General features: G+C 45.5%; 2 protein-coding genes across 2 annotated transcripts; both read left to right on the top strand.

Annotated features, from left to right (window-relative positions):
* Window positions 1-1,550: 1,550 nt before the first annotated feature.
* LOC311223732 (kelch repeat and BTB domain-containing protein F47D12.7-like) lies at window positions 1,551-4,786 on the top strand (the record flags this gene model as incomplete). The annotated part of the gene is made up of 4 exons (XM_084308504.1): window positions 1,551-1,778; window positions 2,126-2,272; window positions 2,439-2,446; window positions 4,741-4,786. 4 exons carry the CDS (start codon window positions 1,551-1,553, stop codon window positions 4,784-4,786), a joined length of 429 nt encoding a protein of 142 aa, XP_084164630.1.
* Window positions 4,787-9,901: 5,115 nt separating this feature from the next.
* Window positions 9,902-25,057, top strand: LOC311223731 (uncharacterized protein; the record flags this gene model as incomplete). Its single annotated transcript, XM_084308503.1, has 4 exons — window positions 9,902-9,949; window positions 23,537-24,082; window positions 24,321-24,470; window positions 24,743-25,057. 4 exons carry the CDS (start codon window positions 9,902-9,904, stop codon window positions 25,055-25,057), a joined length of 1,059 nt encoding a protein of 352 aa, XP_084164629.1.
* Between the last annotated feature and the right edge of the window lie 518 nt (window positions 25,058-25,575).

The following is a 25,575-nucleotide window of genomic DNA, read 5'->3' as shown; positions in this document are numbered from 1 at the left end:
GATGCATGAAGCGATATAATTAAGAAACGAATAGCCAATAAATGTGAAGTTATCTTTGAACCCCTGTTGTCAAGCGTCTTCAATATACCCCCCCCCCCCCCTCCTCACTAATGGAACTGGTGTTGCAGAGTCACGTTAGTTAGTTAGTTAGTTAGTTAGTTAGTTAGTTAGTTAGTTAGTTAGACACTGTAGTTTAGCGTTAGCTGAACGGCTAACTGGCGTTAGCCAGAGGCTACTAGCGTTAGCCATGTTGATCAATTCTATTCATGTCTCCTCCTCGACTTCCACTGTTTGTTGATAACTGTGACGCGGCTCTCGCCTTATGTAGTAGCGAAGCAATAGTATCTGCTGTGTGTGCAGTCACAGTGCACTGCTGACAGAAGTGGATGAGAGGAAATTATATGAATGCATCGGTTTTGATCGATGCAAAGACACTACAACAAGATGCATCGCGAGTTCAGCTTGAAATTTTGTCGATGCGGACTTATTCCACCGGTGCACTCGCATCGTGAACGTTTATGCCGGCGCACCGATGCAAATCGATGAATCGTCACATCACTAGTGTCAACGCGCAATTGTCATTTCATAGTATACGCGGAACAGAGCGGACCTTCAATTCTAGAAGCAAACTAGCCCTTCAGCCCTGCGTTGCACACAGCTGTGTGACAACTTCTCTCGCGAGTCGCACAGTTTCTATGTGTAATGTAAACTCTGCGTCGGATCCAATGGTCTAACATGCTTTGCATCCTCGCCATTCTGGAATGCCCACGTCGCGCTAAAATCTTAAGTAATGTTAAATGTTGATGTAGCCTCAGAAAGCTAATGTTAGCTAGCTCCTAGCAGCCTGTTGATGTAGCCTCAGCAAGCCAACACCGGCTCCACCCGTAGCAGCCCTCCCCCTCACTCTCTCTCACCCTCCCTCTCTATCTCTCTCTCTCTCTGCTAACAATCCTGATTCAATTCTTGAACCTATTTCATTCCAAAGGAATATATTGATGGACATTAGCTATAGTATATAGCTCAGCAGCTGTAACAGAATATATATATTTTTTATTATTATTTATGTTTCAACAATGAAAAAGAAATACCTCTGTACTATGTGAAATATGTCCTAGTAATACAATAGTACAGTAATAGCTGCCAGTGTTTTACCCCTTCAGAAGCATGTATATAGACAAGATAAGTTAATATACCGTGATATATACCGTTACCGTCTACGCTTCAAATTATACCGTGATATACTTTTTAGACCATACCGTCCAGCCCTACTAAGTTGTACCCGCTGTCTGCTTGTCTCTTCCCAGGTTCGCATGGGATTGATGAGGCCTGACTACTTCCATAACAACGTCCAGAACAACCCTATGGTGAGGGACAGCCACGGCTCCAGGGCCCTCATCCTCAGCGTCCTGAAACCCCCTGGCTCCGACAGGCTCCCAAACCCCCTGACCCACCCACGCCTGCCCCAGGAGGTCCTATTGGCCATCGCAGGCTGGAGTGGCGACAGCGTGACCAATGGCATGGAGGCTTATGATATCCGAGCCGGTGGATGGATGGACGTGAGCGTTGAGGCGGAGAGTCGCCGGGCCCACCACGGCAGCGCTTATCTCCACGGTCTGGTCTACTGCGTCGGTGGCTTTGACGGCATAGAGTATTTCAGCAGTGTGCGCAGGTTCAACCCTGTCACTCGCAGCTGGCTGCAGGCGGCTCCCATGCACTCATGCCGCTGTTACGTCAGCGTGGTCGCGTTGGACGGCTGTATCTACGCCATGGGAGGGTTCGACGGACACGTGCGACTGAACACCGCCGAGCGCTACGAACCTGAAACAAACCAGTGGACACTGATCTCACCCATGCTGGAGCACAGGAACTCCGCCGGCGCAGCAGCCCTCAACGGCAAGGTGGGTAGAACTGAGGTAGATGAACCCAAGGAATGTTCACATTATAAACTAAGCGATTGGTATCATTCAGAATCAGAAATAAGAAATGACTTTATTGCCAAGTAAGCTGCACATACAAGGAATTTGTCTTGGTCCTATGATGCATCAACATTAACAGACAATTAAAGTAGAATGAAATTAAATGGAATTTATAAACAAAATTTGAATATTCTTTCTTATTACAGGTTTACATCTGTGGTGGCTTCAACGGGGCGGAGTGTCTGTTCACAGCTGAGTGCTACAGCCCAGACACCAACCAGTGGACTCTGATCGCCCCCATGAGCAGCAGGCGTAACGGAGTGGGAGTCGCTGCGTACGGAGGACAAGTCTATGTGGTAGGTGCACACGGAGACAAATGCTTTATACTAGATATTTTTATAGATTTGTATCATTTGACTTGCAATGCTGCTGTGATGCCCTCATTTCCCTAAGTGGATTAATACAGTGTCTGCCTGCCTTAACCACATACTAAAACCTTCCTCTCATGTGTCCTGTCCTCAGGTGGGAGGGTATGACAGTGAAAACCACCTGCATAGCGCGGAGGCCTACAGCCCCTTGACTGACTCCTGGCGTGCCCTGCCCACCATGCTCACCCCCCGCAGCCACTTTGGCATCGGGGTGTTGGATGACCTGCTCTTCGTGGCCGGAGGCTACAATGGCTTCAATCCTGGCTTCAACGACACCTCCAATGTGGAGTACTACGACCAGAGCAGCAACAGGTGGACTGTAGCCAAGGACATGGAGATCCAGCGCAGTGGCCTAAGCTGCTGCATAATGCATGGCCTGCCTAACATGAGCCAGTACGCCGCTCCCCGTGGCGCCCTGCAGTGACACTTGGAGGAGGAGGAGACAGCGGGGGGATCCATCTAAGAACCGTAAACATGTATTAGACCAGTCCAAAAGAAATCCTAATAAATTAATAAATCACTATCAGCCAAAGGTGGTGGCGTTTCTTTCTTCTATTAATTCCGACAATATCTGTTTTTAGTTTGTGTAATGCACGTATAATGAGTACTTTTATCCATATGGTTGAGCCTGAGGAATTGCACCCGCAACCCAAGCAGATTGCAGATCACTATATCTATGTCGATACTGGACACCTGACAAACACACACACACACACACACACACACACACACACACACACACACACACACACACACACACACACACACATACATGCAAGCACATTGTACAGTAAGACAATGATTACATAGTAAACATCAATATACACACATAAGAAAATACACACAAGATGGCAAGCACACACACACACACATGCAAACGCACATAGCTGTATCTATCTCTCTGTCACTGTCTTTAAGCATCTTTGTTTCTATTTATCTGTCTGTCTCTCTCTATCTCTCTCTGCCTCTTCTCTAAACATCTCTGTCCTATCTCTCTCTCTATCTCTCTGTCTCTTCTCTAAGCATCTCTGTCTCTTCTCTAAGCATCTCTGTCTCTTCTCCGTCTGTGATTTGTGGTTTGTAAAACGGCTGCTCCTCGCTCATGGAGGTTATTGGTGAAACTATCCCTCCCTTTATCCTGGGAGAACTGTTCTGAGATCTGATTTGGCTCAACATCTCCTCCCTTTATCCTGGGAGAACTCTTCTTTTTTTCTTTTTTTTCTTTTTTTTTACACAGTTTTTCTTTATTTTCCCTTTTTAACATGAAACAAGACAACACAATACAATAACAATACTAATAAACAAGACATCACAGGACAATAACAGTAATAATAATAATAATAACGACAATGACAAGACCATCAGTTAAATCAGAGTAATGAAAAATAAAATAGTCATGTATAAATTAAATATATAAATTAATAAGAATATACATATATACATACACACACACATACATACATACATACATACATACATACATACATACATACATACATACATACATACATACATACATACATACATACATACATACATACATACATACATACATACATACATACATACATACATACATACATACATACATACATACATACATACATACATACATACACATAGAGAACTCTTCTGAGATCTGATTTGGCTCAACATCTCCCCAGATTCCTGAAGGGTCTATCCCATTATGTGTCTTCAGTACAGTATCTACACTCTACATGTTACTAGGTGTCTTCAGTACAGTATCTACACTCTACATGTTACTAGGCAACAAGGACACTCAACCCTATCTCAAATAGACCAAAAAATCTATTGTAAACCGTATGCAATATTCATCAATATTTGGATACTGTATGAACATCTCCCAACTCGCTGAACTGCACACAACCCTACCTTCCATAAGGATTACACCACAGAAATCCACCCTCAGTGTGTGTGTGTGTGTGTGTGTGTGTGTGTGTGTGTGTGTGTGTGTGTGTTCCTATGTGTGTCGCCCATCTTGCATGTGTGTCTTCGCTGCATGACAATGTAGCAATGTGTGCTACAAATAAAGACATGAAATGAGATGGAACCGCTTCATGCACTGATTGAATAAATAACTATTTGCACTATTACCAGTATGGTATTGTTTAATAGAAAAGACAGAAGTTTACTGTGACCTAAACTATTTAATACTTTTGTCCAACAAAAACAACAACAATAATAATAGCCTAATAATAATAATAATAATAATAATAATAATATGATGATGATGATGATGATGATGATGATGTTGACAACGAAGAAGAAGAAAGTGATTTTCATAGTTTCTGCTTCTTCGTCATCATCATCATCACCATCACCACCACCCACTGGCATCAGTAGCCTCCCTCTGTTTATCCCTGTGTCTGCTATAGAGCCGGGTGCTCAGTGTCCACAGCAGAGTTACAAGTGGTGACCTAACATGCTGTGATCAGTGCTTCCAGCTGCTATGCCCCAAAACTGTGGAACACTCTCCTGCAGGTCATTAGGACAGCACACTCGGTTGGCACTGCTCAAAACGTACCTTTTTAAAAAACCTTTTAAATGAATTATTATCTTTATTTTATTGTCTTATTTTTCTTTATTTCTATTATTTTTACTTAAATATTTTATTGTCATTGTTATCATTGTTTTATGTATTTCTTTTATAATTTTATTTGTTCTTTTTTAATGTCTTATTTTAATGTTATTACATGTTTTCTTATTGTTTACTATCTAATGTTGCTATTTTATTATTGTAACTATTAAATCTTTCGGTCTTTATTATTATTTTATCTGTAATTATTTTATCGTCTTATGTTATTGTCTTACTGTTTGTCTTATTTAGCTATTTTTACTATCTTATCTAGTTGTTTTATTACCGTTTTTATCATTTTCACGTCTTATCATTTCCATCCTTAGTTATGGAGTGATTGTAATTTTTTTCTTATTTTTTCTATCATTTTGTTTAGTTTTTTGTGTAAAGCACTTTGAGCTGCAATCTGTATGAATGGTGCTATATAAATAACGTTATTATTATTTTATATTTACTTTAACTTAAATTAAAAAATATATATTTTAAAACTTCTAAAGAATGTCATGTTTTTAGACATAATATCTATATTATTAAAATGGAGTTAAATATATTATACTTTATTATTATATTACATTATATTATAATATATAACATTACATTATATTATATCATACATATTATTTATATTATTCAAATGGCACTCAAATATGTTCCGTTGTGATGTCACAGTATGATGTCACAGTATGATGTCACAGTATGATGTCATAATCAAACATTCTAGAACATTTGTGTATCTGTTCAACAATTCTCTCAGAAGAGCTCAGATCTCAGAAGACAAGTGGATCTCACTTGTTGTTTCCGGCTACTTGTCTGTAAACTTGAATATATACTGTAGATACAATTTAAAAATCCCCACATGGAAAAGGAAACAATGTCCTGTACAATCCTTAATGAACTGCGTCTGGAGGGAAGGTTCTGTGATGTGGTTATTAAAGTCAACAGCACTGAGTTTAATGCCCACAAGCCAATCCTGTATGGCTGCAGCGCCTATTTCAGGTAAGTTTAGCTTGGTTCAGGTTAACTTGGTTAGGAAAAAGATACTATACTGTATGTCTACTGTAAAAAGATACTATACTGTAAAAAGATACTATACTGTACGTATACTGTAAAACATAATATACTGTACTTCTACTGTATAAAGATAATGTACTGTACTTATACTGTAAAAAGATAATATACTGTACTTCTACTGTAGAAAGATAATATACTGTACTTATACTGTAAAAATATACTATACTGTACTTCTACTGTAAAACGATACTATACTGTACTTCTACTGTATAAAGATACTATACTGTACTACTTCTACTGTTTCAAGTTTCTTTAATAGTTGTCATACAGAAGTACAGAATACTTTCATACAAAATGCTTCTTACTGTTACGCTCCAGAGACTGTGCTAGACAAGATAGTATCAAATAACATAGTATAGCATGTAATTTAGAAGAAGAAAATGAGGTCACAGTGTTCGGTATAGACATATGTACAATGTTCTGAGTTACCATATAATATACAATACTATGCAGTGTACTAATGTACAGTACTATATAGTGCAAAGCAGAAATGGGATGAGGTACAATTTAGGTACAATTTACAGTAAGGTGTACGAGTTGTAGTGCAATCCTTCATCAATAAATATAAAGTGTGGGGAGTGGGTGCTACAGTGTGTTTGTTTAAAGTGGGTGTGTGCTATAAAGTGTGTGGAGTGTGTGCTACAGTGTGTTTGTTTAAAGTGAGTGTGTGCGTGTGGATGTGTGTGCTATGTGCGTTTGGTGGTTGTTGTTGTGTAGTGTTCATTGTTCGTTTAGCAGCCTGATGGCCTGGGGATAGAAGCTTCTTCTGAGTCTTTCTGTGCTCGCCTTGAGACTCCGGTATCGCTTGCCTGACCGCAGCAGTTCAAAGAGGCAGTTGTTCGGGTGACTGGAGTCTTTAATGATTCTCTTAGCCTTGCCCTTGCAACGCTTGTTGTAAATGTTCTGGAGGGTGGGGAGCCCCCCTCCAATTGTGCGTTCGGCTGAACGTGTCACTCTTTGTAGTCTGCTTCGGTCTTGTGCAGTGCTATTCCCAAACCAGGAGGTGATGTTGCCGGTCAAGATGCTCTCTATTGTACATGAGTAGAAGTTCTTAAGGATCTTCTGACTGACTTGGAACTTCCTTAGGCGCCTGAGGAAGTAGAGGCGTTGTCGTGCCTTCTTCACAACACTGTCAATGTGTGTGGTCCATGTCAAGTCCTCGGATATGTAGGCTCCGAGGTACTTAAAGCTGTTGACTCTCTCAACCGGTGCCCCGTCGATGCTGAGGGGGCTGTAGTCCTTGACCCCCGACCTCCTGAAGTCCACAATCATCTCCTTTGTTTTGCTGACGTTCAGGGAGAGGCTGTTTTCCTGGCACCATCCCGCCAGGACCTTGACCTCTTCCAGGTAGGCCCTCTCATCGTTGGCAGAGATCAGGCCCACCACCACTGTGTCGTCAGCAAATTTGATGATTGTATTGCTACTCCGCTGAGCCACACAGTTGTGTGTGTACAGGGAGTAGAAGAGGGGACTCAGAACACAGCCCTGGAGGGCCCCTATGTTGAGGGTGATGGATGAGGAGGTGCAGTTGCCTGCTCTCACCACCTGGGGTCTGCCAGTCAGGAAGTCCAAGACCCACTGGCAGAGGTCATAGTTCAAGCCCAGGTCCCTGAGCTTGGCTATGAGTATGGAGGGGACTATGGTATTGAATGCCGAGCTGTAGTCGATGAATAGCATTCTCACATAGTTCCCCTGCCTCTTGTCCAGGTGTGATGCTGCTGTGTGCAGCACATGGGCTATGGCGTCCTCCGTGGACCTGTTGGGGCGGTATGCAAATTGCAGGGGGTCCATGTTGATGGGGAGGGAGGAGCAGATGTAGCCCTTTACTAGCTTCTCAAAGCACTTCATGGCTATGGAGGTGAGAGCTACAGGGCGGTAGTCGTTGAGGCAAGCAGGCTTGGATTTTTTGGGTACAGGGATAATAGTGGACTTCTTCAGGCAGGTGGGGATGACAGCCTGTTCTAAGGACAGGTTAAATATGTCAGTGAATACTGGGGCCAGTTGGTCGGCACAGACTTTTAGGACGCGGCCGGGGATGCCGTCCGGACCTGCTGCCTTCCTGATATTCACTTTTTTAAAGGTCCGCCTCACCTCATGCTCTGTTACCCTGAACACTGCGCCTCCATCAGCAGCCGACCCCCCCCCCCCCCATTGCCGTGGCTTGTGAGCTGGTGTTGTTATTACCAGCATCAAACCTCGCATAGAAGGTATTGAGGTCATTTGCTAAGGAGATGTCACTGTTCAGTTTGAGGGAGGCGCCTTTGTAGTCTGTCATCATTTTGAGCCCCTGCCACATAGCTCTAGAGTCAGCTTGTTCAAACTGGAGTTCAATTTTATCCCTGTAGCGCCGTTTGGCCTCTGACACTGTCCTCCTTACGTTGTATCGCGCCACCTTGTGGTCATTCATGTTGCCTGCCACTAGGCCGTCGTTGTATGCTTTGGTGCGCTCTCTCAGAGCTTCACGGACGGATTTGTCTACCCAGGGTTTTTGATTTGGGTAAACTCTCATTTTGGTACTGTATAAAGATACTATACTGTACTTCTACTGTATAAAGATACTATACTGTACTTCTACTGTGAAAATATATTATACTTCTACTGTGCTAAGACCCTATACTTCTACAGTGAAAATATATTAGTACACAGGACAGAATGTTGCTTACTGTTTACTCAGATATCTCAGATATCTCTATACTCTGCATCCCACAGAACCCTCTTCACTCGCTGGAGCGACTCAGAGAAACCAGTCTACACTATCCCTGGGGTGTCCGCGGGTATGATGCAGCTCATCATAGAGTACGCCTACACACGCTTTGTGCCGGTGACAGCAGAGAACGTGAAAGAGCTTCTGGTGGCTGCAGACCAGCTTCTCGTCACTGGCATAGTAGGAGTGTGCTCTGACTTCCTAGAAGGCCAGCTGTCTCTGGAAAACTGTGTCGGCATTTGGAGGTTCACGGACATCTACTGCTGCCCTGACCTGAGGCGCAAGGCCTATCTCTTCATCGTGTGCCACTTTGAGGAGATGCTGCGCGTTTCACAGGAGTTTGTGGACCTGTCCCTGCAGCAACTGGTGGACATCATCGAGGGGGATGACCTGAACGTGAAGAACGAGGAGACGGTGTTCGAGGCCGTCCTCCGTTGGATCGACCACTCCTGTGAGGAGCGTAAAACACACATCCCTTTGCTGCTGCCCAAGGTAACTAATTGTATTACTGTGCATTACATCAAAACAACACTACAAACATTACATTTGGGTCCAAACTGTTCCCTAGCAACAGAATTCAAGTGAAACCGTCTACAACCGCTATCTAAGTTGTACCCGCTGTCTGCTTGTCTCTTCCCAGGTTCGCATGGGCTTGATGAGGCCTGACTACTTCCATAACAACGTCGAAAACAACCCTATGGTGAGGGACAGCCATGACTGCAGGGCCCTCATCCTCAGCGTCCTGAAACCCCCTGACTCCGACAGGCTCCCAAACCCCCTGACGCGCCCACGCCTGCCCCAGGAGGTCCTATTGGCCATCGGAGGCGTTAGTGGCGGCAGCGTGACCAATGGCATGGAGGCTTATGATATCCGAGCCGGTGGATGGATGGACGTGAGCGTTGAGGTGGAGAGTCTCCGGGCCTACCACGGCAGCGCTTATCTCCACGGTCTGGTCTACTGCGTCGGTGGCTTCGATGGCGTAGAGTATTTCAGCAGTGTGCGCAGGTTCAACCCTGTCACTCGCAGCTGGCTGCAGTCGGCTCCCATGCACTCACGCCGCTGTTACGTCAGCGTGGTCGCGTTGGGCGGCTGTATCTACGCCATGGGAGGGTTCGACGGGCACGTGCGACTGAACACCGCCGAGCGCTACGAGCCTGAAACCAACCAGTGGACAGTGACTTCACCCATGCTGGAGCACAGGAGCGACGCCGGCGCCGCAGCCCTCAACGGCAAGGTGGGTAGAACTGTGGTAGATGAACCCAAGGAACGTTCACATTAAAAACTAAGCGATTGGTATCATTCAGAATCAGAAATCAGAAATGTCTTTATTGCCAAGTAAGCTGCACATACAAGGAATTTGTCTTGGTCTTATGGTGCATCAGCATTAACACATTGACCGCCAAAAACGGCTTACGACGTGTTTGCTGGCCATGCTAATTCTGCCAGACCACGCTGTACGACGTTATTGAGATCATATTTAATTTTTTCGCCATGGCATTCATAATTCCGCCACCCAGCCTCTGGTGATACAGTGGGACCATGCACAACAGTGCAACGCCTCAATACCGCCGCCTGGTGGATGATCGGGCGAGTTACAACCGGAAGTGGATCTGGTGATCTCGGTGCATCTGGGAAATCCGTCCGGCAGTCACATATCGTTGCGGGACTACAGACACACACTGGCGTGCATATGGATCGCTGCCATAACTCAATAATTGGGCGTTTATTGCGCCATACAAACCGGAAATGGATGTAGTCGATCGACGTCAAATAAGTGGGATCTTTTTCCTCCAGTCTCATCGGCGAACGGTAAGAGGACAGTAACGTTACTTTCAGCTTGATTGTTTATTATTTTCACTGCAAACCGATCAGATCAATATATCACCCATACTACATAAAGCATTTACTGACGATCACGGAATTATAAACGACCCCCCCCCCCCTTTCATCCGTGCATGATGAATCATAACGTATGTGATCATGTACAGTTGATTTTTTTAATATAGCGTGTATCGGCAATAAACGGCAGTTGATAATCTATATATGCGTTTATGCCTATAACTCACGTTCTATGAATTAGTGCAGAAAACGATAAAAACATACTTATATTCTAGAAGGTATTTTTGGAAGAATCTATGAATGAAAAAGTATAACGCTCCTACATCCTGAACGATAGATAATCGATGTTGAATGGGCCATAGTAATGTCAATTTAGCAATACAATTTAAAAAGTTATAGCCCTGCAAAGAAGGTGAACATCTCCATAGGCTTAGACTGGTGGCAGTGATCCTACATTGATGGATAGAAGCGTGGCAGGGAATGTGTTAAAGTAGAATGAAATAAAATGGAATATATAAACTAAATTTGAATATTCTTTCTTATTACAGGTTTACATCTGTGGTGGCTTCAACGGGGCGGCGTGGCTGTTCACAGCTGAGTGCTACAGCCCAGACACCAACCAGTGGACTCTGATCGCCCCCATGAGCAGCAGGCGTAGCGGAATGGGAGTCGCTGCGTACGGAGGACAAGTCTGTGTGGTAGGTGCACACGGAGACAAATGCTTAGTTTATACTAGATATTTGTATAGATTTGTATCATTTGACTTGCAATGCTGCTGTGATGCCCTCATTTCCCTAAGTGGAATAATACAGTGTCTGCCTTAACCACATACTAAAACATTCCTCTCATGTGTCCTGTCCTCAGGTGGGAGGGTTTGACAGTGAAAACCGCCTGCATAGCGTGGAGGCCTACAGCCCCTTGACTGACTCCTGGCGCGCCCTGCCCACCATGCTCACCCCCCGCAGCCACTTTGGCATCGGGGTGTTGGACGACCTGCTCTTCGTGGCCGGAGGCTACATTGGCTTCAATGGCTTAAACACCACCTCCAACGTGGAGCGCTACGACCAGAGCAGCGACATGTGGACTGTAGGCAAGGACATGGAGATCCAGCGCAGTGGCCTAAGCTGCTGCATAATGCATGGCCTGCCTAACATGAGACAGTACACCGCTCCCCGTGGCGCCCTGCAGTGACCCCTGGAGGAGGAGGAGGCAGCGGGGGGATCCATCTTAGAACCGTAAACATGTATTAGACCAGTCCAAAAGAAATCCTAAGAAATTAATAAATCTAGTAGATAGAGGGGGGTATCATGCACCCCCTGGAAATATACTTCTAACCAGACTTTCTAGAATGGAAAAAAGGTGAAACAAATTATAGGCTATGTTAACAAGTTGTCAGAGTGTCCCATGTATCATTTATATGCAAATTAAGGACGCAACTATCAAAAAATCACAAAGAAATCAGTTTCATATATCTCAGCCAATATTGCAGATAACTGAACAAATGAGGTGTATAGACCCATGTTTTGAGGGTCAAAGATCACAATAACACTATCCCTAGAGTGATCACATGTTTCTATGTAAGTAGCCTATGCAAATCTGTGCCGTCAATACAAAATAATCACATTTTTACCAATTAGTTGAGTAGGAAAGCGGATACTATCATGCACCCCATGGAAATATATTGTTAACCAGTTTTTCTAGATTGGAAAAAATTTGTAGAAAATGATAGGCTATGTTAAAAATCTGTCATAGTGTCCCATGTATCATTTATATGCAAATGTATGATGCCATCGTCAAAAAACGAATGTCGCTATTTCAGCCAATATTGCAAATAACTGAACAAGTAGGTTGTCTAGACCCATATTTTGAGGGTCAAAAATCATAATAAAACTATTGCCAGAATGATCACCTGTTTGTGGCGAGCTAGTATGCAAATTAGTGGCACCTTTACAAAGAATAAAGCATTTTTTACCAATAAAGACACATCGTATTGTAGATGACTGAACAAAAAAAGATGTGGACTCATGTTTTGAGGGTTAAAGATAGTAATACAATTTCTGAAGTGGTCACATATATCTCTGGCATGCTTGTATACAAGTGCTGCTTTCAATGCCAATTTCTTACGTAGGTCTACATGTATGTAATACGGTAAATACGTCCATCTTCTTTGTTGACACAACATTCAAGTCTTTTTTTCTATTTGTATTTTGTGCCCTAAACTACTAATCATCATCATCACTAAAACAATTGTCAAAGTCTATCTCTTCGATCTCCATCTCTAAAATATATGTTTTCTTTGCCCTATAGGTTAACCTACTTTCTATAGAAGCATTGGGAAGTGCGCTGTTTTAAGTGAGCATGGATTATTGAATTGATTGATTGCAAATTTTATTAATGTCCGCCTTGTTTCAAACTGGTTAAGCTTAGACCCTCTTTCGAAGTCGCCCTCTTTCGAAGTTGGTTATGCTTAGAGTTTGGAATCAGGGCTGGTGGTCTATCGCCCTGCTCTAAAGATAAACTCTAAGCATAACGAAGGTTATCCTATAACCCTAGTTATATGAATACTGGCTGAGCGTCTCGCTCTGCCATTATGAGATATCATCTCCAGCACCTACTGTGCGCGTGAAAAATTGCACATGCACCTGACTTGCATGTGACCACGCCTACTCCGGTGCGTGCCTCTACAAGACACAGGAAGTGGTCACGTCCACGCCCTTCCAAGTTTGAATTCCATACGTGAAAAACATCCAAGGGACCTCAGGGCGCTGAAGAGCAAGACGCTCAGCCAGTATTCATATAACTAGGGTTATAGGATAACCTTCATTATATTATCATACTGGCCAATCGCGTCTCGCTCTGCCATTATGAGATCAAAAGGGGCAGAGCGGACGCGTGGCCATGTCAAATGCACCCCCTGAGGGCCCGTAAGCCCCTGCCAGGGAGGAGGGGAGTCCCGTCCACCCGGCCGTCCTAACGAAGGGCGGGAGGCAGTCAACTACAACCAATGTGCGAAAAAGGGAACCAGGCACCCCAGAACGCACAGTGCAAGCGGGACCACGTGTGACACAGCACTCCGCGGTCCACACCCACACACACCTGCTAGCCCACCTGATGGCGGGATGCAGGAGAGGTCCCGGACCTCAGGACTGCCTGGGAGACAGAACCCCCAGTCATGTCCATGAGGTAAAACCTAACAAAAGGACCCGGGGAGGACCAGGAGGCCACAGCGCAGATGTCCTCCACCGAGGCCCCCCCCAACAGGGCAGCGGAGGCCGCTACTCCACGAGTGGAGTGTGCCCTGACGCCCGCAGGGGGAACCTGTCCAGCCAAAGTGTAGCAAAAGGCAATGCCCTCACACAACCAATGTGACAGGCGTTGCTTGGACAGCGCCTTACCCGCGCGAGAGCCACCATAACAAACAAACAGTTGATCGGAAGCCCTGAGATCCCGCATGCGACTAAGGTAAACCTTCAGTGCATGGACAGGACACAACAGGTGAAGTCTCGCCTCCAACTCACTAGTGTGAGGAGGAGGGTGAAACGCCTGAAGCACAATATCCCTGGAGCGATAAGAGCTCCGGATATTCTTTGGCACGAAGACCGGATTAGGCCTCAGAGTTGCACTGCTATCGGCCCGAATAGACAGGCACTCTGACCGCACCAAGAGAGCACACAGCTCACCCACGAGCTTAGCGGAGGTGATGGCCAAAAGGAACGCGGTCTTAAAGGACAGTCGATCCAATGGCGCCTGCTCAAGAGGCTCAAACAGGGCCTCCGACAACCGTCCCAGGACCAGTTGGAGGTTCCAACTCGGAGACAGAGAATGTTCCACAGGCTTGAGACGCTGTGCGCCAAGCAGGAAATGTCTCACGAGAGGGTGGCTGAACAGTGTTCTGCCCTCAAAGCCCAGATGACAAGAAGATATAGCTGCGGTGTACACCTTCACTGTGGAGGCCGACAGCCTATTCAGGATAGACTGGAGGAAGGAAAGAACCGAGTCCAGGGGGCATGACACCGGGTCCAGAACAGGAGGCAGAAACAGAGTTCCGCATGCCTGAGAGAGGGCCTGCGGTGACCACGTAACAGGCCACGGCAGGGCCACCAAGAGCTGAATCAGGGTCGGGAACCACACAGCTGTGCCCCGGTCCGGCGCAACCAGGATCAAAGTCCTGCGCTCCTGCCATACCCGCTCCAACAGCTGAGCTATCAGGTGTATGGGAGGGAACGCGTACAGAATCCCGGGCGGCCACGGATACATCGAGAAGGCATCCACTCCCAAAGAGGGGTTGTCCTTCCGACTGACCGAGAACCACAAGGGGCACTGGTGGGACTGTCTGCTCGCAAACAGGTCCACCGCGGCCTCCCCGAATCGGTCCCAGACCTGTCTGACTATGTCTGGATGTAGTCCCCACTCGTCCGGGTGAGGACCGCCCCGCGACATCACATCTGCACCCACATTCTCCCTGCCGGGGATGTGGAGAGCCCTCAGGCTGCGCAGACTGAGAGATGCCCATAGCCAGAGTTCGACCGCCGCACGCTCCCTGTCTGTTGATATACGACGCTGACATTGTGTTGTCCGTCCTGATCAAAACATGCTCGTCCACCACAAGGTGGCCGAGCCGCTTGAGGACTAGAAGCACTGCCTTCAATTCCAACACATTGATATGTAGTGCAGACCGGGCAGCATGGTCTTGCCAGCTGCCCCCTACTGCGTCGGTCCGACACGTCCCCCCCCATCTCATGAGGGAGGCGTCGGTGAAGACCGTGACGTGTGATAGCCTGGTGCCCATGGGGACCCCGCTGGACATGCATGGTGTGTGGTCCCCACGCTGCCCGATAGGGTGAGTCCCTACACACCGTAGCCCTGTAGTGATATTACTACCACCCAAATTACGCGTGCCTGACTGACCACCGCCGGAAGTCCGGCCGGGGGAGGCACTAACGTAATACTTGGCCTGGCAAGGGCGGGGCTGGGGGAACCCGCGCTGTGACCTCCTGGGCCTAGGGTTCCCCCTCTGACAATTTTTTTTAGATACAGGGAACCCTGCTCTGTCGACAGATACAACACCAGGCTCACCAAACACAAACGCAGGACATGTGGCGTGGGAGCCTCCTGACAGCACAGCATTCTCATAGACAGACCCAGGCCTAGCTAGCAACTGGGTGTCAGCCCCTGTCTCCATGAGAAGCGATATGTGGGGCCGCTTGCGCTTCACTGGAAGAACGCGGCCCGCAGCCAAAGGGGACAAATCAGAGCCTTGAGTCCCGTAGTGTAGCGGGGGGGAGTAACCGGAGAGCGTGCTAGACACAGCTAGATGGCAGCGGTTTTTCAGGGCGTGCCCATCTAATATAGCCGATCCCTCGGCCGCCGAGGCTGTCGGCACCGTGACAACCTGTTCTCTTTGTGTCCAGGTTATCCCAGGCGGGGGACACATGGCCGCCGGTCGGGGGCCTCGCAGCAGGCCGTGCTCTCACCTCTGGCTGCGTGGTGTGGGGCGGCGTGGAGCCCAGGTCAAATACCGCCCGCGCCTCCGTGGACAGACCAAAAAGTCCATCCGCGGAGAGGGGAGCCCTGAGGAGGAGAACTCTCTTCTCCTCCTCAAGGGGAGATTGCTCCAACCAAAGATGCCTGTGAATAGAGCTGCCGCGGTATTGATATTTTCCTTACCGCACGAATTTGCGAAATATTTCCTACCGCCGTGGTAATTACCGCACAGTGCGCACAAAAAAAAAAAAAAAGTTTGAATGCATTTTTTTTTTTTTTAGTAGTCTACTCTTATAGCCTGCCTCTAGTCTAATGGCGCTTTTCCACTGCATAGTACCTACTCGACTCGACCCGCTTTAGGCACCTGGTACTTCGTTCCTTTTCCACTGCAGCCAGGTACTACTCCGTTTGTCTCCGTGTGGGAATGCAGGCGGGGCCGCTCGCTTGTGTACACTGAAAGCTCCGTGGGCATAGATGTCCGAGGGCTTGCAGCAAGCCAGAGTTTAACACAGTTTCAATCAATCAATCAATCAATCAATAACAACATTAACCAGACTCTCGTTGCGTCTATTCTGCCAAAGCTAACGTTACCTCTCATTGTGTATTCTACCAAGCAAACCCGGGTTTAACGTTACCTCTCGTGTATATCGGCTGACGGTAGTATTAACAACAACAAACTTAACACATCAGCGATCTTGTTGTGACACTAAACTCTCCGCTCGGTGGTAAATTGGGTTGATGTCGGTTTTGTTTCATCAATAAATAAGGCAGAATACACAGTGAATCCATTCTTTTTTGTTTATTGCTTGGTTCTGTCGCAAACAAATCCTGAACGAAATGCATCCTTAGCGAGGCAGTAAAGATGGCGGCGCCGGCGTTCTGTTTTTGTTCAGACTGAGGCTACAAAGTGTGACGCGTCTCTCTTCTGACCAGTCAGTGGTCTGCAATGTTTCACATGACTTTTCTGGTACCACTTCTACCCAATAGGGTCGCTTGGAACCGAGTAGGGTATATCTGCAGAGCCGCAAGCCGCAAGCCAACTTTATTATTATGATAAAAAACAGCGGTGACGCGGTATTCAGCCTAACTCTGCGGTGAGCATGATGCAACAGCGATACCGCGGTAATGCGGTTATCGCGGCAGCTCTACCTGTGAACAAGCGTCGACAGCATCCTAGCCCTCCCTGCGGTTATAGCTTGCAGCTGGGTCAAAAGCTGAATAACCTCAAAACCTTGCGCGATGGTTTAGACGTCGGCTGGCCCTAAGGCCCCACCACCCGACAATTTTTTTTACAGAAAAGCAGCCAATTGAGCAATGTTATTAGTTGCTGCTAAATTCTGTACTGCGGCGGTATAAGCTTCATCAGCCCACTCAGCCACCTGCCGGGCCGACTCGCCCTCTGGCGTCGGCTTCCGGGCGGGATACCGTTCTACCATGCCAGGGCAAAGAACCGATGCCACCTGCTTCTCTAAGCCGTGTAAAGGGTAAATAAGCCTCAGCCAAACCCCCAACATTAGACACCGATTGACCGTCAGCAATGCAATGGTTAAGAGGAGGGAAAACTGGAGACAGTCCCGGCGGGACACATGGGAACGGCGCCCCAAAAACATTAGCATTAGCAGTATCTGCGTGCGCCAGGATAATTGGAAAAACATTAAACGAGTCATGATGACCACATTTATCCAAATACCCAGCCCCCCGCGCCAATACATCACCCGGTCGTCTCACGAGACAACGAGTAGTATTGAATATGCTAGTACCAACGCCTGGAGTTGTCGGTCCTACCTGAGCGTGGCGTGGCTCGACTGCCAAACGCCGTGTGTAGTCCATCGGTCCACTGCCAAGAGACGAGGAAAGTTCAGAATAGGACCGACGTTCCGTCCGGACTTGCCGAGAAGGGTCCGGGGGCTGGCGAACCTCTGGCGAAAGTCCAACATTGCTTAATTTCTCCCTTTGCTTCATAACAACGTTCCACCTGGTTGAAGTACATATAGCAGATCCACGGATGGAAAAAAATAAGGAAGGGACGTGGACGTGACCACTTCCTGTGTCTTGTAGAGGCATGCACGGGAGTAGGCGTGGTCACGTGCAAGTGAGGTGCATGTGCAATTTTTCGCGCGCACAGTAGGTGCTGGAGATGATATCTCATAATGGCAGAGTGAGATGCGATTGGCCAGTATGATAATATAACCGACTTCGAAAGAGGGCGACTTCGAAAGAGGGCCTAAGCCCAACCAGTTTGAAACAAGGCGGACATTAATACAATTTGCAATCAATCAATCAATCAATTCGCATGATATTTATTTTGTTCCATAATGACTCATGACCCACCAATTACATAATCCAACATTGTGTAAGAAACTAACACATTCGCTGTGACAGAATCGTTTTTGATTTAGTCGTTATGACGCTATCAACATATCCATTCGTAAGGTTATTGTCCGCCATCTTGCTTTCATTTCTAAAACTCGCACGGCGGAGTGATTGTAATTCGGTTGTGGGCGGGTTCTGGGAACAGGAGTGGGGGTTATAACAAATAACCACGTTTAACTTGACTGTTTCAGCCAATCAGAATAGAGAAATTTGCATACCATTGTATAATGTACATTGCACTTCAACGGGCGGGCGGGGTCAGTAGTCCAAACCATCCCTAGAAGCGTGTGTTTTGCCGGAGTGTTTAGGACCCGCCCCCATGCCGCAGCTCGGTAGAAAAAAAGAAACCAACCCGTTTCTAACGGGGTGCATTACTGGCCGAAGCCGTTAGAGGGCGGTATAATACCGTCCGCCAGCTCAGATACACTCAGAACAGTATGCACAAGGTGCCCCGCTGAATTATGTTTATGTTTATTAAAGGATCCCCATTAGAGACTCATGAAAGAGCCTCTAGTCTTCCTGGGGTCCTGGACAAAACAAATACAATACAAATGTACAACAAAGAATACGAATAAAAATTAAAACAAAACACAAATTAAAAATGTATACAAATATACAAATTCACATTATAAAATCTAACATTCCAGTCAAACAAAAAAAAAGAAAATACACAGATAACAGTTACATACTTGACAAAACGCAAATTAAAAATTAATACAAATATACAAATTCACATTATAAAATCTAACATTCCCGTCAAACAAAAATATATATATATATAATACACAGATAACAGTTACATACTTGACATGTTTGCAAGATATCTCTTAATATTTGTTTTGAAAGTAATTGTATTATGTATTGTGGATGAGATGTTTTTCGGCAGAGCATTCCAGAGTGCTATTGACCTATATATGCCAGTGAGTTTGAGAAGATTTGATTTTGGTGCTGATTTTGTTCTGATGTTACCAGAAGCGGCCCCTCTAGTGTTGTAACCATGCTCAGAAGTCATTTCTAACTGCTGAGCCAAGCTAGATGGCTTACCAGTGCTAATAATGTTCCGCAGCAGCATTAGAAGACTCATTGATACTTTATCTTCAACCATCAGCCATGCCAGATGTTCATGCATAAAACCAATACTTGTCCTGTATGAACAGCCTAGTACCAGGCGAGCCGCTTTATTCTGAGCAACCTGCAACTTTTTTTAATTCGATTTTGTAGCTGACGACCAGATAACAGGGCAGTATTCTAAATGAGACAAAACCAAAGAATGAATAACAGATTTCATTATGGAGGGAGTGATAAAAGCAGAACATTTCCTAGTCATAAAAATTCCTCTACCCATTTTAATGACAATATTATTTATATGTTTAGACCAAGATAAGGAGCTATCAATAGTAACTCCGAGAAGTTTTATTGTGTTCACTTGTTCAATTTGTGTGGTGCCAATTGACAGTTTTAATTGAGGATGCATGCCCAACATGTGTCTAGATCCAAGCACAATCTCCTTTGTCTTAGAGATATTTAACACCAACTTGTTGCACTCAATCCATTCATAAATGTCTGTTAAGGCCCTGTTTAAGGTGTCAGTTACATCTTGCTCAGCTGTAGCTGCACTGTATAATGTTGTGTCATCAGCATACATAATTGTGGCAATAGATAATAAAAGAAATACCGTGACAGAAACGTAGATCTACGTTTCCGGCACTCAACAGTCGGGCCACAGAAACGTAGATCTACGTGAACGGCAGTCAATGTGTTAACACTTTAATCGCCGATGACATGTTTAGACGTCATTCCTAGCCATGCTCATTCTGCCGAAGACGCCGTAACTCGTCTTTGATATCAATAATTTAAAAATCTGTGATCGAAATCATATTTCTCCTCCGGAGCCATGAGATGTACTGGTGAGCTCCACTCAACTGTCTAACGGTTCAAGAGCGCCATCCGGTGGCCGATCGGCAGATTAAAACTTTTTTAATAAAATAATTATATATATTTTTTTAATATATATATTTTTTATATTCATTCTGTTAAACCAATGGGGGGTTTTCTTCACAGTTGCAGATACAGATTAGGCTACACTCATATTATAGTATTAAAAGAAACTGATGAGTTATATTGATTAAAGAAAGTTGATTTAATTGATTTAGTTGGGATGGGGCTTCTCCCAGGGCTGGGTCTGGAAAGTTGATTTAATAAAAGTAAAAAAGACTAATTTAATCAGATGAATCACTTTATTCAAATTGAGGATTTAGTTTGAGGATATTTATTTAAAAAAATATATAAAAAGGTATATAAAAAGAAAATTGAAAGCTTATTTTTAATATTTTTTTAAATTAAAAATGAAGGTTCGAACGTCGAAAAAGCCTGACGAAGTTCGAATCCCAAAAACGCTTCGGAGACAGCCTTGTCACAGTATGATGTTCCGTTGTGATGTCACAGTATGATGTTCCGTTGTGATGTCACAGTATGATGTTCCGTTGTGATGTCACAGTATGATGTCACAGTATGATGTCACAGTATGATGTTCCGTTGTGATGTCACAGTATGATGTCATAATCAAACATTCTAGAACATTTGTGTATCTATTCAACAATTCTCTCAGAAGATCTCAGATCTCAGAATGGTTAAGAATCTCACTTGTTGTTTCCGGCTACTTATCTGTAAGCTTGAATATATACTGTAGATACAATTTAAAAATCACCATATGGAAAAGGAAACAAGCGCCATGTCCTGTACAATCCTTAATGAACTGCGTCTGGAGGGAAGGTTCTGTGATGTGGTTATTAAAGTCAACAGCACTGAGTTTAACGCCCACAAGGCCATCCTGTGTGGCTGCAGCGCCTATTTCAGGTAAGTTTAGCTTGGTTCAGGTTAACTTGGTAGGGATGGACTGGATACTAGGGCTGACCTTCGATTTATTTTTTTGGCATTCGAAGCTTCGGGCCGAGATTAGATTTTAATTCGAAGCTTCGAGATACATTAAAAGAAATTTTTTTAATATATATATATTTTTTTGTTTTTTTTTATGTTGTGGGACTTGTACAGCACTTTGTTCAACTTTGTCAGTGCTGTAAAGTTTAAACCTTTTGAAATCTTAGACAAACTAAACACTTTCATGAAATATTGTAAGCCGTCATTTGAGGCTTTATAAAAGCAGCACAATGAACACAAATCTGTCAGTGCCGAGTCCGACCTCATCTTAAATAACAAACAGCATTGCTTGTTGTAGTTAACAAAGAGAGGCAGAGTTGATTTAGAATATATATATATTTTTTATATCGATTTTTTTTATTATAATATATTAATAATAAAATAATTAATATATTTGAATTTTATTTTCCCATTCGAATCCCATGCCCATCGAACGAAGCTTCGAAGTATTTAAGACAGCCCTACTGGATACTGTACTTCTACTGTAAAAAGATACTATAGTGTACTTCTACTGTAAAAAGATACTATACTGTACTTCTACTATGAACATATACTATACTGTACTTCTACTATGAAAATATACTATACTGTACTTCTGCTATGAAAATATACTATACTTATACTATGAAGACCTTATGCTTCTACTGTGAAAATACCCTATACTGTACGTCTACTGTAAAAAGATACTATACTGTACTTATACTGTAAAATATACTATACTTCTACTATGAAAATATACTATACTTCTACCTTGAAAAGACTGTATGCTTCTACTGTGGAAATACCCTATACTGTACTTCTACTGTAAAAATATACTATACTGTACTTCTACTGTAAAAAGATACTATACTTCTACTGTGCTAAGACCCTATACTTCTACAGTGAAGTAGAAGTATATAGATAAGATATATTAGTACACAGGACAGAATGTTGCTTACTGTTTACTCATCAGATATCTCTATATTCTGCATCCCACAGAACCCTCTTCACTCGCTGGAGCGACTCAGAGAAACCAGTCTACACTATCCCTGGGGTGTCCGAGGGTATGATGCAGCTCATCATAGAGTACGCCTACACATGCTTTGTGCCGGTGACAGCAGAGAACGTGGAAGAGCTTCTGGTGGCTGCAGACCAGCTTCTCGTCACTGGCATAGTAGGAGCGTGCTCTGACTTCCTAGAAGGCCAGCTGTCTCTGGAAAACTGTGTCGGCATTTGGAGGTTCACGGACATCTACTGCTGCCCTGACCTGAGGCGCAAGGCCTATCTCTTCATCGTGTGCCACTTTGAGGAGATGCTGCACGTTTCACAGGAGTTTGTGGACCTGTCCCTGCAGCAACTGGTGGACATCATCGAGAGGGATGACCTGAACGTGAAGAACGAGGAGACGGTGTTTGAAGCCGTCCTCCATTGGATCGACCACTCCCGTGAGGAGCGTAAAACACACATCCCTTTGCTGCTGCCAAAGGTAACTAATTGTATTACTGTGCATTACATTAAAACAACACTAGGTTCGGTGGCTGTCAGGTGGTGTAGCGGAGATCGCGTTCGTCACCAACTCCGGAGCGGCTGGATTCGCCTGTTCGAATCCAGCTCACAGCTCCGGGGTTGTCACCAGCTTGGCTGGCCGTTCACACTAATACAATTGGCAGTATTAGAGGGTGGGAGAAGCTGGCGGGGTGGGTCCGGGTCGTTGTAAACAGCGACTCCTACAGTTCGGTCGGGGCGCCTGCTAAGCGCGGATAGGACCTAAGTGGGATAGTGTGATCCTTCCACACGCTACGCCCTCTCAGTGAGAATCCGCGCTGCCAGGTGAAAAGAAGCGGTTGATTGGCTGGACATGTGTCGGAAGAAGCACGTGGTAGCCTCCACTCTCCCAGACCGACTGTGGGGGGTAAGTGCGCAGCGACCAGGAAGGGGATTGGGAATTGGCATAACGACTAACATTGGGATGGGAGAAAATCTGAGGAAAAAGGAAGGGGAAAAAGATCAATAAAAAAATTTAAAAAACACTAGGTTCCCTAGTACAGTGGTTCTCAAACATTACACTTGGGTCCAAAGTGTTCCCTAGCAACAGAATTCAAGTGAAACCGTCTACAACCGCTGTCTAAGTTGTACCCGCTGTCTGCTTGTCTCTTCCCAGGTTCGCATGGGCTTGATGAGGCCTGACTACTTCCTGAACAACGTCCAGAACCACCCTGTGGTGAGCGACAGCGACGACTGCAGGCCCCTCATCATCAGCGTCCTGAACCCCCCTGGCTCCGACAGGCTCCCAAACCCCCTGACGTGCCCACGCCTGCCCCAGGAGGTCCTATTGGCCATCGGAGGCTGGAGTGGTGGCAGCCCGACCAATGGCATGGAGGCTTATGATATCCGAGCAGGTGAATGGATGGACGTGAGCGTTGAGGTGGAGAGTCCCCGGGGCTTCCACGGCTGCGCTTATCTCCACAGTCTGGTCTACTGTGTCGGCGGCTTCGACGGCGTAGAGTATTTCAGCAGTGTGCGCAGGTTCAACCCTGTCACTCGCAGCTGGCTGCAGGCGGCTCCCATGCACTCACGCCGCTGTTACGTCAGCGTGGTCGCGTTGGACGGCTGTATCTATGCCATGGGAGGGTTCGACGGCCATGTGCGACTGAACACCGCCGAGCGCTACGAGCCTGAAACCAACCAGTGGACAGTGACTTCACCCATGCTGGAGCACAGGAGCGACGCCGGCGCCACAGCCCTCAACGGCAAGGTGGGTAGAACTGAGGAACACACGTGTGGTAGATGAACCCAAGGAACGTTCACATTAAAAACTAAGCGATTGGTATCATTCAGAATCAGAAATCAGAAATGTCTTTATTGCCAAGTAAGCTTGCACATACAAGGAATTTGTCTTGGTCCTTTGGTGCATCAACATTAACAGACAATTAAAGTAGAATGAAATAAAATGGAATTTATAAACTAAATTTGAATATTCTTTCTTATTACAGGTTTACATCTGTGGTGGCTTCAACGGGGGGGAATGGCTGTTCACAGCTGAGTGCTATAGCCCAGACACCAACCAGTGGACTCTGATCGCCCCCATGAGCAGCAGACGTAGCGGGGTGGGAGTCGCTGCGTACGGAGGTCAAGTCTATGTGGTAGGTGCACACAGAGGATAAAGCAGGGCTCGCAACTCAGTCGTAGTTCCAAGGTGTTTTATTTGACAAAAAAAGGCAGATGCGACGTTTCGACCCTTCTGGTCTTCTTCAAGCACACAGAGACAAATGCTTTATACTAGATATTTTTATAGATATGTATCATTTGACTTGCAATGCTGCTGTGATGGCCTCATTTCCCTAAGTGGATCAATACAGTGTCTGTCTGCCTTAACCACATACTAAAACATTCCTCTCATGTGTCCTGTCCTCAGGTGGGAGGGTTTGACGGTAGAAACGACCTGCGTAGCACGGAGGCCTACAGCCCCTTCACTGACTCCTGGCACGCCCTGCCCACCATGCTTACCCCCCGCAGCAACTTTGGCATCGGGGTGTTGGACGACCTGCTCTTCGTGGCCGGAGGCTACAATGGCTTCAATGGCTCCCACGTGGAGTGCTACGACCAGAGCAGCGGCAGGTGGACTGTAGCCAAGGACATGGAGATCCAGCGCAGTGGCCTAAGCTGCTGCATAATGCATGGCCTGCCTAACATGAGCCAGTACGCCGCTCCCCGTGGCGCCCTGCAGTGACCCCTGGAGGAGGAGGAGGAGGAGGCAGCAGGGGGATCCATCTAAGAACCTTAAACATTAATTAGACCAGTCCAAAAGAAATCCTGAGAAATTAATCACTATCAGCCAAAGGTGGTGACGTTTCTTTCTTCTAGTAATTCCGACAATATCTGTTTTTAGTTTGTGTAATGCACATAATATGAGTACTTTTATCCATATGGTTGAGCCTCAGGAATTGCACCCCCAACCCAAGCAGATTGCAGATCACTATATCTATGTCGATACTGGACACCTGACAAACACACACACACACATACACACACATACATGCAAGCACATGGTACAGTAAGACAATTATTACATAGTAAACATCAATATACACACATAAGCAAATACACACAAGACGGCAAGCACACACACACACACACATGCAAACGCCCATGCATGCACATACACACACACACACACATACCAATGCATACACATTATGAACATTGTTTGTGTAAATAATATGTACAGTATACAGTATAAAAACCTCA

This window comes from Notolepis coatsorum, assembly GCF_963971535.1.
Source record: "Notolepis coatsorum genome assembly, chromosome: 2".
Lineage (NCBI taxonomy): Eukaryota > Metazoa > Chordata > Actinopteri > Aulopiformes > Paralepididae > Notolepis > Notolepis coatsorum.
This window is presented reverse-complemented; position numbering and strand designations above follow the sequence as displayed.